General features: G+C 41.3%; 1 protein-coding gene across 6 annotated transcripts in view; it reads right to left on the bottom strand.

The window, feature by feature from the left end:
• Positions 1-584: 584 nt before the first annotated feature.
• Positions 585-15,219, bottom strand: part of ttc9b (tetratricopeptide repeat domain 9B) — a 31,312-nt gene continuing 16,677 nt past the window's right edge. Inside the window, exons 1-4 of one of the 6 annotated variants that reach the window (XR_008385696.1) lie at positions 12,222-14,563; positions 10,490-11,868; positions 5,506-5,828; positions 2,635-2,759 (exon numbers count right to left, since the gene is read on the bottom strand). Coding sequence is in view for 2 of the 6 variants with exons in the window: in XM_053622758.1 (XP_053478733.1) it covers positions 12,522-13,205 (684 nt within the window). In the remaining 4 variants the exon portion in view is untranslated. Of the gene's footprint in view, positions 1,398-2,576; positions 2,760-4,358; positions 5,829-7,333; positions 11,869-12,036; positions 12,090-12,221; positions 14,565-15,219 lie in introns of those variants that run through there. The other 5 variants (XR_008385695.1, XR_008385694.1, XR_008385697.1 and 2 more) reach the window with 5 other exon arrangements.

Here is a 15,219-nt window from a genome sequence, read left to right as displayed (position 1 = left end):
TAAACCCGATGCCTTGCTGAAGCCACTGAGAGCCAGTGAGATCATTACAATGAAAGTCTGTCGAGACGTTTGCTTTCTTTTGCTCAATTTGCGACAATGAGACAGAGATTAAAAGTTCGAGGAACGTATAAAAGAGCACTAAAAGTTGATTTGCAAGGCTCATTAATAAATAAATAAATAAATAAAACATCATTAATAGTGGCACTTGATATCGCATGGCACACAGTAATCCAGATGGGACTACATAAAGCATAAAGCATATGAGCAAGTCTGCACTATAATATTTAACTCTGTCTATAAAACCCTGCAGAATTTGTCACGTTCAGAAATACTGTCATTGGTCAATCTCCGAGAGGGGGCGGGGTCTTACGTTCTGCCAGGAGCAAAAGGAAATCAATGACACGGGCTCACAAAACAGCTGTTAACTTCAGGGCAGCATTTGCTTTTTCTTTTTTTTTTTTTGTTCCTTGGAGGAAGACAAAAACAAAAACAACATCACAAACTTGCGTAAACAAATGCTACTATTGTACGACGAGCAGCGAACGCAAAGAAAACGTGCTCGAAATCAAAGGACGAATTACGAACCTTGGAATTAGCCCTTGAATTGAAACAGTTCAGAAAAGATTAAATACAGCCACATTTGAGAAAGTGAGAGAAGGAGAGGGAAAGAAAAAAAATGCAACCAGGAATAAATGAAAACGCAGGCAAAGAGATCAGTAGTATCCGGCGAGAGGGAATTGCATTTTCTCTCCTGCTCCCTTCAACCAGGAAGAAGGTGTGCGATGGAGTGTGCTTGAGTTCAAAGGTCATCTGCTTAATCCTAGGCCCTATTTAGCATCTGTTCTGGCGTAGCACTGTGGTTTTGATATGTGTGCTCTTTTATAGTTAAAGATGGTGGCCACACAGTAATACACCTCCACCGCTCTATAGCTACACTTCACTGCTCGTTCACCTCCCCAATAACATACTGTAGAAGGTCCTTTATCAGGTCCGTGTGAATTTCCCTACAGATTTTCATTGATTCTTGTTGCTTTGTTGTTGTTGTTGTTGTTGTTTTTCCGTATCGTTTTGTCAGTCAGTACCTGGGAAACTGAAAGCACCGGGGCGGTTTGGTTTTAAAGGGACAGAGAGGATTCAGAGCGGGAGGGCGAGTCGAGGGGCTTCTGTGCCAAAAGCAGTCCATCTTCACTGAAGGGCACAGTACAGGGGTCCTGGTAGTCCATAGTATGAAGGGTGTAGAGGGAAAAGGAGGGAGAGATTTGTGGAGAGGATGGCCAAATGAACAGAGGGAATGGGCAAAGATTAACCCAGAGCCTCTTTGTTGCTTTCTCGCACTTGCTGACTGCTCTTACTCATCTTCATCTCCGTCAGCTGGATGTATCGCAACACATTTGTGTCTGTAAAAGGGAGGCAAAAAAAAAAAGAAAGAAAAAAAAAGAAACAGGGTCAGTGTAGAAAGTTAAGTGCAAAAGTTGTATACCCTTAGGACCAGTGGCAGCTCAAGCAGAATTTTCAATGCTTATTAACAAGTCCATAATGTTTTAAACTGAAATTTCAAGTAAATTTAGACCCAATACATTCACAGGGTAAATTTTTTGATAACATTATTATGAGTGATGTTACTGTTGTTATTGTTGTTGTTGTTGTTGTTTTGAACATAATTCATTCAATTCATCATTACCTGCTTTCTGCTTTTAGTCCGTGTCTGACTTTGGAACTGTTTTTGACCAATCGAAGTCCTGCATTCCCACCTAAATTTACCACTATACTATCCATCCATCCATCCATCCATCTTCCATACCGCTTATCCTACACAGGGTCATAGGGAGCCTGGAGCCTATCCCAGGGGACTTGGGAAACAAGGCGGGGGATACCCTGGACAGGGTGCCAACCCATCGCAGGGCACGATCGCACACACATTCAACACCCTTTCACACACTATGGACATATTTAGAGATGCCTACCACTATAGTATAGTTTTAAAATTCCCTATACATTTTTTGATGTTTTACCAGCAGTTAAACTTGTACTGTAGCTGTAATTATATTCCTCATTCAAAGCAACAATGTTTTCCAAATGTTCACAAAACTAATAACGAATGTACAGAATTCAAGGATTGCCTTTTTGACTTAAAAATTTATTTTTATTCCAAAATATGGAACCTAAAAATAACACTTTCCTGATCCTGCCTTCAGAATGGGACAGATAATATCTCAGGAGCTTAATCACTGCACAAATATTCTACCTACCTAGGCAGCTTCCTCCTAAATAGAACACAGACACACAGTGTCGTGCACGATAAGATAATGTAAGCACTTTAAAAGTTTGCATTTGACCATTTTTGTCTGTAAAGGAACATCTGTGAAGCCATACACACAAAAATGAAACAGCTTTCTTCATTTTATCCTACATGCAATATTAGCACTTATCTATGGATATGCGCATCACTTTTTTTCCCCTTATTTTCAATATTTTCTATACCCATAGAAACAGATAAACAAGCGAACACGGCTATCAGTTGGATTATTAAAAATATGAAATGAAATCAGCCACACCTCTGTATAAATAAGGCCTACCTGTAGGTTCACGGCTCTTGGCATCGCGGAGGTAGCGCAGGGCGCAATCGTAGTCTCCCAGATGGTAGAAGGCGATGCCGGCACGGTACATGGCTTTGAAATGGTCTTGCTGATGACCAAGGACTTTCAAACAATACTCCTTCACTCTCTCGTAATTCACCAGCTCTGATTGAAGCAAACACGCTACAGAGAGATAGAGAGAGATAGAGAAAGAGAGAGAGAGAGAGAGAGCAGTGCGCTGTAAACCACATTTCCTACACATTTCATATCTGTAGTTATTCATTTCTTTGATAATAATATAGTATAATATAATATAATATAATATATTATATTATATCTTAAGATAATATAATAATGTCAATTAAAGCTGCCAAGGTAATAAAGTACATGCATACAGAGAGAGAGAGAGAGAGAGAGAGATGAGAGAGAGAGAAAGAGAGAGAGAAATGAGAGAGAGAGAGAGAGAGAGAGAGAGAGAGAGAATAGGATGGATGAACAGCAAACGCCAGACTATAAAGAAAATGCCAAAAATGCTTAATAAAATCGTATTTCAAAAAAAGGAGAAAGAATTAAAAAGGGATAAAAGCCAGACTTGTAGAAAAAAAATGGATATGTGAAACCAGCTAAACAGCTAAACACAGAGTGTTTTTTTCCTTTACAGCAGTCATTAGTTATAAGGAAGGCTTTGAGAGCTACAGTTTAAATGCTCTCTGCCTCAATCAGATATGTTCATTATCCCAGCTTGAAGATCTAATTGCACCTTTTAGCTTTTGTAAGATAAGCAACAGAGACTGGGCTAATCGTTTTATCTGCAAGTATGTTGAAAAAGATGCTGTCTTTGTCTTTCAGGAATGAATATTCATTTTGAAAGAAGCCCAGGTAACTGTCCAGGTTCGGTGAGTCTGTGCCCATTTGTAACCTCAGATTCCCGTTCTTGACTGAAAGGAGTGAACCCAAATGTGTTCTTCTGCTGTTGTAGTCCACCCGCTACAAAGTTTAATGTGTTGTGCATTCTGTGATGCTTTTCTGCTCACCATGGTTGTAAAGAGTGGTTATTTTACTTATCATAGCCTCTCGGTCAACTCGAACTAGTCTGTCCATTCTCCTCTGACCTCTCGTGAACAAGGTGTTTCTGCCTGCAGAACTGTCACTCTGTGAATGTTTTTTGTGTTTCATATGTGTAAAATGTAGAATGTTGTGCGTGAAAATTCCCAGGAGATCATCAGTTTCTGAAATACTTCTGAAAACTAGCCTCTCTGACACCAACAAGCATGGCTTGAGTGTAACCGTTTTAACGGTTTAAAACCTGATATATTAATACAGTTTTCAATTATTGTGATGCGGTCACAGGTGGGCCTGTACAGTATATCACATACAGTATATCGAAGATTTTACAACAGCTTTGAATGTGGCTTTGCAGATTTTAGAACCAAAAGGATCAGTTTTATAAAAGTGCTAACTCATGCAGTCGATAATGTTAAGAGAACCACAATGTGAAGTTGGACCAAAAATATTACTACACCTTACATTTTTATATAGGATTAATTATTATTATTATTATTATTATTATTATTATTAGTAGTAGTAGTAGTAGTAGTAGTAGTATTCATATTATTATTTTATAATTATTATTAAAATATGCCACAAAGATTAATTTGTACTTTTTTAAACATTCATAATTAAACTGGCCTGAAATTTGACTGTCAATTTTGCACTTAATTTTTTCTTTACTTTTGGAAAGTTGGACCTTAAATAATATAATATTTATGCATATTTATAATTTATTTCAAATGAATATGTCTTGTGTTTGACACATATGTATAATACATTTTTTAATGATCTACAGCTTTGAAAATGTGACGTGCCTCAGTGACACGTTGCCTTTTTCACTGCATTATCATCAGTATCATTTTATATACTAAATAAAGCACGAGCAGAATGAGAGCAAAATATATCTACATCAGAATTCACCAGATTAATAACAGCTGGTCTAAAGCATCCTAGGTCATTTTTAAAAAAAATCCTCAACAGCTGAAATCCCATTTCCTCTCCCATTTCCCAGTTGAATGAATAAAACATTAGAGGTCTTTAGCAGAAAAGAAAAATGTTACAGATAATTAATAGCTGTGTGAAAGGGTAAAATTAGATGCATTGGACCCTGAAAGAACATCTGCACTGCAAATGAATGTGAGTTTGTGCGCTGTCCTGTGTCACACATTTAAACAGAGTGAACCGTCCTTGCGGTGGAATTATACGGGTTGTAGAATTTAATTTAGTGTTGTACTGGGTAATCTTTATGTTTGTGTGCTTGTGTGTGTGTGTGTATGAGTGTGTTTCATCCTGATTTAGCTATCAGCTGAGACACACACACACCAGGATATGTCCAGATTTCACCCGTATCCAGATTTCCATTGATAATCTCACCTGGATACTGTAGATTTACCTAAGAACTGCTGCTGTAATCATAAAAACTGTCCTGTGCTCATCCCAGAACTCTAATTCATAATATACTCATGCTAAACATCCTTTCATCAAAAACAAAAACAAACCCCAAACCCCAAACAATGGACTCATGAACAATTATCACAAAACATAAAAACAGTTGTTGGTCATCCAGGGAGCGACACACAGTATTAAGAATCAAGGATATGTAAACTTTTGAACTTTTTGCAATTTATGTAAATTCAGTTATTATGGTGTCCTGTGGACTATATGTAAACATCTGTTATGTGAAATAGCTTATTCAGGGTAATACTCAATAAAAAACAAAATGCAATTTTAATGATCCCTCATTATTTTAAAAAATTATTATAATTTAGCAGATTCTGCAAGGCATATGTAAACTTATGACCTCAACTGTAAGTGTGTACTGATTTAAATGACTGATTGGATTGTCAGATTGAATTTAAGCACATCTAGTGTGAGCTACCTTCTTCCATGACCATCGTGTGGACTGATGAACGCACATGGTGTTTATTAGCACTCGGATGAGTGGTGTATCACTAAAGCGCCTTGTTCCCTTTAGTGAGTCACCGGTGCCGACCGAGTGCCTGGCAGACTGGCACAGGTCTGACCCTGGCCAAGGTTAATGTGCGTAAATGCGCAGTGCGCAGAGGACAGCAGAGCTGGCTGACCACCGCATGGCGCCACTTTCTCTCTTCCTTCCTCCCTTCATTCCTCTCTCACTCCTCCACCTATCTCTCCATCTGCTGCTGACACTCAGATACTTCTGTGAAATGCATGACTCAGGGGCTTTCAGAGAGAGAGAGAGAGAGAGAGAGAGAGAGAGAGAGAGAGATATTACTGATCACTAATCTAAAAGCAGGTGTGTGTAATCATTTAAAACTACTTCAGAATGTACTATCTGCCCTCTGGGCTGAAACAGCTGTAAGATCCAGATGTACTTGCACAACTGAGGAAAACATTTCATGTTCCAGCTTAAGAATACAACATATAAACAACCTAAAATACATTACATACATTATATTTATTCACAATGTGCAGAACTGGCCATCCACCAACTGACCAGAAACAAATGTAAAATAGCAGTAGGAAGAACAGAAGGAGCCACAATTAAACCCAACACATCCATTTAAGAACTAGAGCATTGCATTGCTACAAACACTCATGACAAAACTGTCAGTGGAGCGACAAATGATACATGATTGCCTGGTTAAGAATAGTGGCAAGCCCTATATTTTAAGTCTAATTTTTCTGAACATTCATTCATCCATCCATCCATCCAATTTCCATACCACTTATCTGACACAGGGTCACAGGGACTATCCCAGTGAACTCTGTGGACACCCTGGACAGGATGCCAAACCATCGCAGGGCACAATCGCACACTATGAACAATTTGGAAATGACAATCAAGACTACAATGCATGTCTTCGGAGTGGGCGAGGAAATCGGAGTACACTAAGCAATTTAAATCAATTAGATCAAACATTATAGAGCTTTAACAACACAAACAAAAATCGACTGAGCACAAACAGACACTAAGGAAATCAATTAAACATGATCTTTCCCACGTCACATGGCCAACCATATGATCGATTGTGTCACACCCTTCTTAAGAAGAACATTCCAGCTTTCGAATTCCCGGCCCTCTGATCACGGCACTGAGTGTTTGTGAATTCTTTGTATGTTGCATGGACTAGTATTGGTTCCTGGTTGTTTTGACGAATGATTTTGTGGTTTTGACTAATAGATTTCATTTCTGTCAACACCAGTCTTGTGCCGAAAATTTCATTCATTCATTCAATCATTTTCAGTAACCACGTCATGAACCACTTCATCCTGGTCAGGGTCTTAGTGGGTCTGCAGCTCACACTGTGTGCGAGGCAGAAATAAACCCTGGAAGTTATCTGAAGTCATTTCTAAGCTTTCTGTGAGACAGGCAGCTAGATAAATAGCTAGTGCACTTTACATAGCCATATAAAATTGTCACCACTGGGCATTTTACATCAAAATAAAGACATTTTTAACTGGACAAAAAACAAATGTCTTCACACAGTAGATTTAATTAATGTTAATAGAACTGTATTCAATTTGATAGGAAATGACATTTATGATGTTTACTGTATTGATAACAGGCTGTTTATAATGTAGTCCAAAAAAAAGCTTATGCAGTTAGAGAACCGTGTTGCTAATTAAATGCTCCATTTATGTGAAATATGGATGGCCAGATGAAGTGATTATGAATACAAGAAGATGCTACTTATATTGGAACGGAGTCATTAAAGAGAGTCGAGTGATAATAAGCTAATTTTATTACGTGATGCTAATCCCTTACCAACCAAGGCACAGTGAATGTGATGGGGCTACATAATGGTAATGATGATGATGTGAAGCAGTTTCACACTGCTTTAAAGAGAATTGTCTTTTATTTCATTGTAACTATATTATTATACTAAAAACAATAATCAATGATACCACTCTGGTTTCCTCCCCAGTCCAGACATGCATGGTAGGCTGATTGGTGTGTCCAAAGTGTCCATAGTGTATGAGTGGGTGTGTGAATGTGTATGTGATTGTGGCCTGCGATGGATTGGCACCCCTTCCAGAGTGTACCCGCCTGGTGCCCGATGCTACCTGGGATAGCCTCCAGGTTCCCCGTGACCCTGTAGGATAAGCGGTATAGAAGATGGATGGATGGATGGATGGATGGAATACTCAATGATACCTTAAATTCTAGGTCAAAGAATCATGTATCATGGATTATTTATATATTATGGATTATTTATTATTGTATCATGGATCATTCATTCATTCATTCATTCATTCATTCAGTAACTTCAGCTTTGTCCTGCTCAGGGTCAAGGTGTATCCGGCGTCCATCCGTATCCGGGGGCATGAGGCGGGAAGTGTAATAGATCTTTAAAAGATGTTTTGATATAATCCATTCATCCATTTTCCATACCGCTTATCCACACAGGGTCGCTTGGAACTTGGAGCACAAGTCGGGGGACACCCTGGACAGGGTGTCAACCCATCGCAGAGCACAACCACACAAACATTCACACACTACCTATAGACAATTTGGAAATGCCAATCAGCCTACAATTCATGTGTTTGGACTCGGGGAGGAAACCCAGATGAAACCCCCAAAGCACAGGGAGAACATGCAAACACCGTGCACACAGCGCGGAGGCGGGATTCGATCCCCCAACCCTGAAGGTGTGAGGCAAACCACTAAGCCACCGTGCCCCCCCATTTGTCTATGATTTTAACAGCAAAACCGATAAAGAAGAAACACTGACCGATAGAAAAATAGCAATTTTCTTAGGATTTGCGTTCAAATGTTAATTCTTCAGAATCAAGTGTATAGATGACATTTTTTATTCCAGTTGAGCTATCAGTCAGATAATTAAGTCACAATATAGCAAATGTGACTGTAGGTTTCTTTCAGAGCTCTACTTTCACTACATGACTGTCCTCTGGCATGCTCTCTGTCCTTTTAATGTACTCTTCTATTTTCACCCGTACCTTCATTAATCCTAAAATGTGAAACTTTGCCTATGGCAAGCATGCCAAAATCTTCTGACCAAAGACCTTCATCTTCTGCGTGCAAACGACCAGAGAAGGAGAAACAGACACTTTAAGCAAAAGGCAATTTGACCACAAATGTAGTTCTTAGTGGTTTGTTGTTGCAGCTGACTCTGGTGTCCTCCAGCTGGGTTCAACAGTAATTAGTAAATGCGAATAATAATTTTTAACTGTTAATTTGCAATTGTGCATAGTCATTTTTAATTGTAACACTCGACTGTAAATGCAACATTGATTTTCCATTTGCAAGCCAGGTTCAGGGGTCAGATGTGTTGAGCTCATCCTGGACATTTTCATCTTCATGTCCCTTTATCAGACGTTCGTGTCCTGTTATGACCCCAAGTGGGAACTACATGGGCCTGGTGAAACAGTAAACGCCTGTCAGCTTCAATCTCATCCTCACATCACTCTCTCTCCTTTATCCAAGCTGCTTTAGGCTCCCCGGATCCTGCTAAGCTTCTTCTGTATTAGGTTACAAACCATAAACGCCTAATGGATCCTAACTCTTATTGCAATGTCTTGATTTCTCTCATTCTCTCTAGACCTTGCTTGCTCCCACCCAAGCCGCGATGCATACGCGCAAACTCATGCCACATGCACAAACATGCTGCAACAGACTAATTTATCACATAAATGGATAGGGCGTCACAATGCGGATACGGAGAATTGCACTTAAGTGTGCACTGAGCTTAATGGCATCGGGGCCACACATTAATGGGTCTGCTGCACTTTCATCTACAGCTCGGGCCAAGATTACAACACAACAAGACTGACAAGGAGATCTGAGAAAGCTAAAAGTGGTCAGCTTGCTACGGCAAAAAGTAATAAGTCTCAGCTCTAAAGTGCTCTAACTTTATGAGGAAGATAGATCGATACATTTCAAATCTAGTGAGGATAAAGATAGGAGCACCGCCCTTCTCACTCCACATCCAGCACATCTGTGTTATACAGAGCTTTATCCCAGCTGACGCCTGAAATAATCTCTTAACAGGTGCAGAAACAGGTGAGTGGTAGCAGATGCTTAGGATTTCCTCAATTCATGCTCTTTAACAAGGGCTGCAGCTATAAGTGGTATAAGCGCTTGTGTACATTGATTCGAGCCATGGGATGAAAATAAGGACGTAGTGGTTATCACGGTTCTGTTTTTTGCACAGGGCCCCCTTGTGGTCTGCAGCTTGAAAGGCATGATTGGTTGGTCACTAGGGCCAAAGTAAGTTGGCACTAATGGCACCCAAATGTTCAGAAACATCCCTGACCCTGATACAACATCAAACTAACGCCACCCAAAGCCAACTGCCCTGATTGATTAACAAACAGCGGTGGTGATAGCTGATAATTCACATAATTCTCCAAACCAAGAGGTGGCAGTAGTCTGTAACCATGACAACAACAACAACAAAAAAAAGAAACCGAGTAAAGTGTTATCATAATTTTTAAAAAATTAAACAGTATGCCAGAATAGAAGAGCACCTACAGTTATTATTAAAGTGCTGTACTGTTAAATGTGATATGCTTCTAGGAACAAAAAAGGGATCTACAGTATATATAGCACTCCTTGGGACAACCCTATGTTTTTATATAGAAATCTACAGGAGACAGTTTCCTTTTCTGAAAAGGTTTCATATAGAAACCCGTATGAAAGCTAGATCCATTAACTGTCCAAACAGTGCTTGAGGGACTCCCATTTTCTAAAGGTGTAGCAAACGGTTTGGGGAATAACCAAGCAAACTAACTTGGCTACCATTTTTATGCCACAATCAATTAAACAGTCTGCTCAGCCATTTTGTTTCTGTGAACTGCAAAAATACAGCTAGCTATTAACCTCACAGCCAATCAGAGAACTCTCTCTCTCTCTCACTCACTCACTGCTGGATGAATCAAACAAGTTGATGACTAGTCCCAGTGTAGAAATCGTATCAGTGCTGTGCAAAAAACTTCAAGCGACAGTCAGTGTTATGTATCGGGGCTTGAAGGAGCTAAACAGGACACTCCAAGAAGAAGAGAGATGACAGATAAACGGAGAGAAATAGAGACAGGGATGCTGGGTACAAAAGGTGAGGCAGTTTAGAGCAAGTGAGACCTCCTGGGTAATCAATTGTACATGCCCTCCTCCTGCAACATCCGTCTCCACTTGACAGCATTGCCCTGTCACTGTCCCTTCGCTGCTCTTTCTCCTCCTTCATCTCCCTCACTTTTTCTCATCCCCAATCCTGCTTCATGGCTCCTTTTTTCCTCTGACAGGACCAGTGCCCGCAGTGTTAGTGGAGCTAATTTAAAGCCAGTGTCAGGCGTTGCTGATCACCTTGCTGTCACTCAGGCAGTAATTAGTTCTCCGGGAGCTTAATGGCCAATGCAGGGACCCATCACTCTTCCTGATGTCTCTCCTCTCACCATGCCCTTCTTCACCCTTCTGGCCTATGTTATATTTCACGTGTCTTTCCATTTCTCACACCTGCCGTCCATCTCCACTCTCCCCATGTCTGGTACCTCCACTGTTTTCTTATTAGTTTGTAGCACAGGCTTTCCTAAATAAGTACAGCACACTTTGTCCTTTATCCTGTTATCTGCGAGCTTTAATACCTGTCTTAACCTGACTGAAATTTTTGGCTTGTCTTTATATTGTCTGTTGCTCTACAGGGCTTCTGCATGTCATGCTGCATAGTGGGATTGAGCAACTATATTTTCTGCAATAGTACTTTATTTACACATCATGCAGATGATGCAAATGGTATCTCTTGATTTGGTTGTGACAGATGATGGTGCTTAGAATTCTTAGTAAGTCCAGGCTTCCAGAACATCCATCCGTCCATTTTCCATACCGCTTATCCTGCACAGGGTCACGGGGGAGCCTGGAGTCTATCCCAGGGAACTCGGGGTACAAGGTGGGGGACACCCTGGATGGCGTGCCAGCCCATCGCACACATTCACACACCACACACCACGGACAATCTGGAAATGCCAATCAGCATACAATGCATGTCTTTGGACTGGGAGAGGAAACTGGAGTACCTGGAGGAAGCCCCCAGAACCGGGAGGTAACGCTTGATGATTCTCACCTGTGTCTCATTACCATTCTACTTATTTGTGTCTCTTTGTGCTTTCAGTTTTTCCCCATAAGCCGCAAGTTTTTGTTGTTTTGTTGCGTTTTGAAAGTGCTCTGAAATGATGATGTGAGCCCAAAGCTCACTTAAGATTCTGCCTGTCTCTCAAGTCTTCCTCCACACCCTCACACACTGGGGCTCTGGACACATATATAAAAATACAAAACTTTTTAATAAGCCATGAACAGAACAACAGTCGTAAAGTACAGGATAAAAAGATGTGATTATAGCTGCGATAACCAGACACAAGCCAGACATGACCATGATCTCATGTAGATTGTAGATGTTTGTAATGAATTACATCATACTGTATCTGTGTATTGGTTTATGATAGATTTTCAATTCTAGTCCTGGAGACCCACTGACATAACACAGAAAGAAAGAAGAAAAAGCAAGTGAACAACAAAGAAAGGAAAAATAATCAATACTTGCTACCTAAAGTTTTGTCTGTGCTGGATGTGAGATAGAGTGTATTTGTACAGTAGTCACTGACCCTGACGCTGCCTCCTGAGTGTCTGATGCTATTTATTGCTGTTTTAGTGTTCTAGGATAAGGATTTCTGAAGCACATTCCATTGACTAGTCACTGAGTGGGTAAATGACATCACCATGACATTCGGTCATGGTAACATACTGTTTACAAATTCAATCACAACTCCCTGACCGGCACTGTTTTTTTTTGTTTTTGTTTTTTCATGAGACTGAACTGAGAGCTTCATTTAATCAGTCAAATAAACACAAATCACCTCTTTACGTCACTGTCAAACACAACGAAAAAACAGAAGGGTCTTCGTCTACAGAACTCTGTATCGGCCTTTGGCTTTCGGCTGGTACGAGTTTTGCAAGCGTATGAGCTCTTCTTTGATGAGTCGTACGATTTCTGCTTTTGCTTTCTGCATTGCCAACTCATTTGCACTCTCGATGACGAGGTAAATCTTGTGTTCTCCCTCTTTGTTTTTTTTTACAGGAGGGAAGTATTTCCCTCTGATGGTGATGGCAGCCTCTGAATATTCGCCAATCCTCTGCCGAGCCACTTTAGACATCACCTTCCATCTCGCCGTCTGGGGAAAGTCGCTGATCTCCAGCTCCTCTTCATACCTCTTGACACTCTCTGCCTGTTCAGCATTCTGTCGCTCCTCCTCAAGTTTCTCGATGGGTGTGTAGCTCAGCTTGGCGTTGATTTTCTTTGCGAGCTGCTCAGCAATGGTCTTAGCGGAGATGGAGGGTGCGATCATGGTGCCACCCATCATGATGGCGTTAATGGCCTGTCGCATTACGTCCGGAGCTTCTGCACCGAGGTTTTTCTGTACGTTGATCTTCAGTGCCAGTTTCTTGGCAATCTCAAGTTTCTGAATGTTTCCGGCTGAAGGTGCAGTGAGACCACCAAATCCTGCAGCAGAAACGGTGAGTCCTGAACCTGAAGCTGCAGCACCCCCCGGAGCGGCCAAGTCCTTCACACGCTTCTTAGAGTTAAACATGCTTTCGATCTGCTCATCTCTATCCTCCACTCGCTCCTCCTCCTTCTCCTCTTTCTTCTTCTTATCTGCTGACTACTCACCACCATTTGACTTCTCCTTGCTTCACCCTTTGCTGCGGCTCCTCGACCTCCTACGCTCACGTCTTCTGGAGCGTTTATGCTCACGACTCCGAGACTGCCTCTGTCTCTTGCGGTCTCTGGAGCGTGATCTCCTCTGCTCTCTGCTGCGTGATCGTTCCCTGCGTCCCCGCTCACGTGCTCGATCCTCTTTCTTCACTCGCTCAGAGTCAGGAGAGCGGCTTTTAGAGCAACTGCCCGAGCGTCCTCACGACGATGAGCGCTTCCGGTAATGTCGAGACTCCGGTCCAATACTGTCTGTAAACTGTACAACTGTTTCACGATGTTTTGTCCTTTGTTGTGCAGAGCGAAAGACCGATGCAGCCTGATCACTGACCGGTAGAAATCATCAAGAATTTAGAATTTAGAATTAGAATTCTGACCAGCCCTGTTGCTGGGTTGGCTAGGCAGCGGTACCTCAGAAGTCAGGAAGAGTTGATATGTAAGGGTAGTTCTGTGACTGCATACTGTATATCAGGGGTCCCCAACCCCCGGGCCGCGGACCGGTACCGGTCCGTGGGTCATTTGGTACCGGGCCGCACAGAAAGAATAAATAACTTACATTATTTCCGTTTTATTTATTATCTGAGTCTGAACGATGTTTTATTTTGAAAAATGACCGGATTCTCTCCGTTACATCCGTCTATGACTCACTCTTGACGCATGTCAAGACGCTTGTCTCGGTCACGTGATACGTTACTTGGTCACGTGATACGTTAAGTGTTAGGGGGCAGCGCGGATGTTACTCATGTTATGTTGTTGGTGTGACGTTACCAGGACGCTGCTAATAAAGTTGCGATTTCACATTGGATTCACGTTTATTATTATATTTAAAAAATACCCCAGTTTTTATGCCGGTCGTGTCATTTTATTTTGTTGTATTTATCCGCCACACCTTAAAAGCCGGTCTGTGAAAATATTGTCTGATATTAAACCGGTCCGTGGCGTAAAAAAAGGTTGGGGACCGCTGCTGTATATAATTTAAACATTTCTTCCCTCGGGGCTGAGCGCCAGTGCCTGTGCTGCGTTCGGCAGCCTGTTGTTAATGCGCTGTCACTCAGTTCACTGCACCTTGAAGGACACTGTCTACAACTGTAGACACAGCCAATGCAACTGCCCCACTCTGTCTCTCTTTCTCTCCTCTCTCTCTCTCTTTCTCTCTCCATCTACCTGCCATTATGAGCCAACCACTTCTGGATGTCTCAAATCCTGTTTTGGTTTTGGATCTATTCTATATTAATTTCCATTTTCCTCTAACTTTGTCATTTTTATAAGACCATCTCTCTCTCTCTCTCTCTCTCTCTCTCTCTCTCTCTCTCTCTCTCTCTCTCTCTCTGTGAATACAATGTGCCCGAGCTCATGGAGTGAACCATGGCTAAGGTCGCAGTCACACACTGCCTTACAACACCAGCACTGAAGCTGCTGCAGAGCTGCATAGCAACACCATCTCTTATTCCTCCCAAATCCATCACAATATTTTTTCCCCCCATATTTATCAGACCATGCTGTCTTTCTTTCCTTCCTGCATGTATTTCCCCCAACTTTCTGCACTCTCAGAATACAGAACCACATCAGCATGTTTGCTTATATGAGGATATTTGACAGGATGCATGACTCAGCTTTCCCATAACCACACATGGATGGATGCAGCACGGCTCACAAATCACATCTCCAACAGTGTGTGAAGTAGGGGTGTAAAGATTCACCAATTCAGATCAGTGCCCTGCGGCCTCAACGTTTACAGAACAGTTAATAATACCTGATCCAACACAACATTTCTCAGACAAAAATGATGATTCCATACGCACAGCGCTTTTTAGTAATACTCTACTACTACTATTATTATTATTTTTTAAAAAAAGATACATTTTTATCTCTTGTTCTCTTTCCCTTCATGC

Source organism: Ictalurus furcatus, chromosome 4 (assembly GCF_023375685.1).
Source record: "Ictalurus furcatus strain D&B chromosome 4, Billie_1.0, whole genome shotgun sequence".
Lineage (NCBI taxonomy): Eukaryota > Metazoa > Chordata > Actinopteri > Siluriformes > Ictaluridae > Ictalurus > Ictalurus furcatus.
The sequence above is the reverse complement of the archived record's forward strand: the minus strand, read 5'-3'. Positions and strand labels throughout refer to the sequence as shown.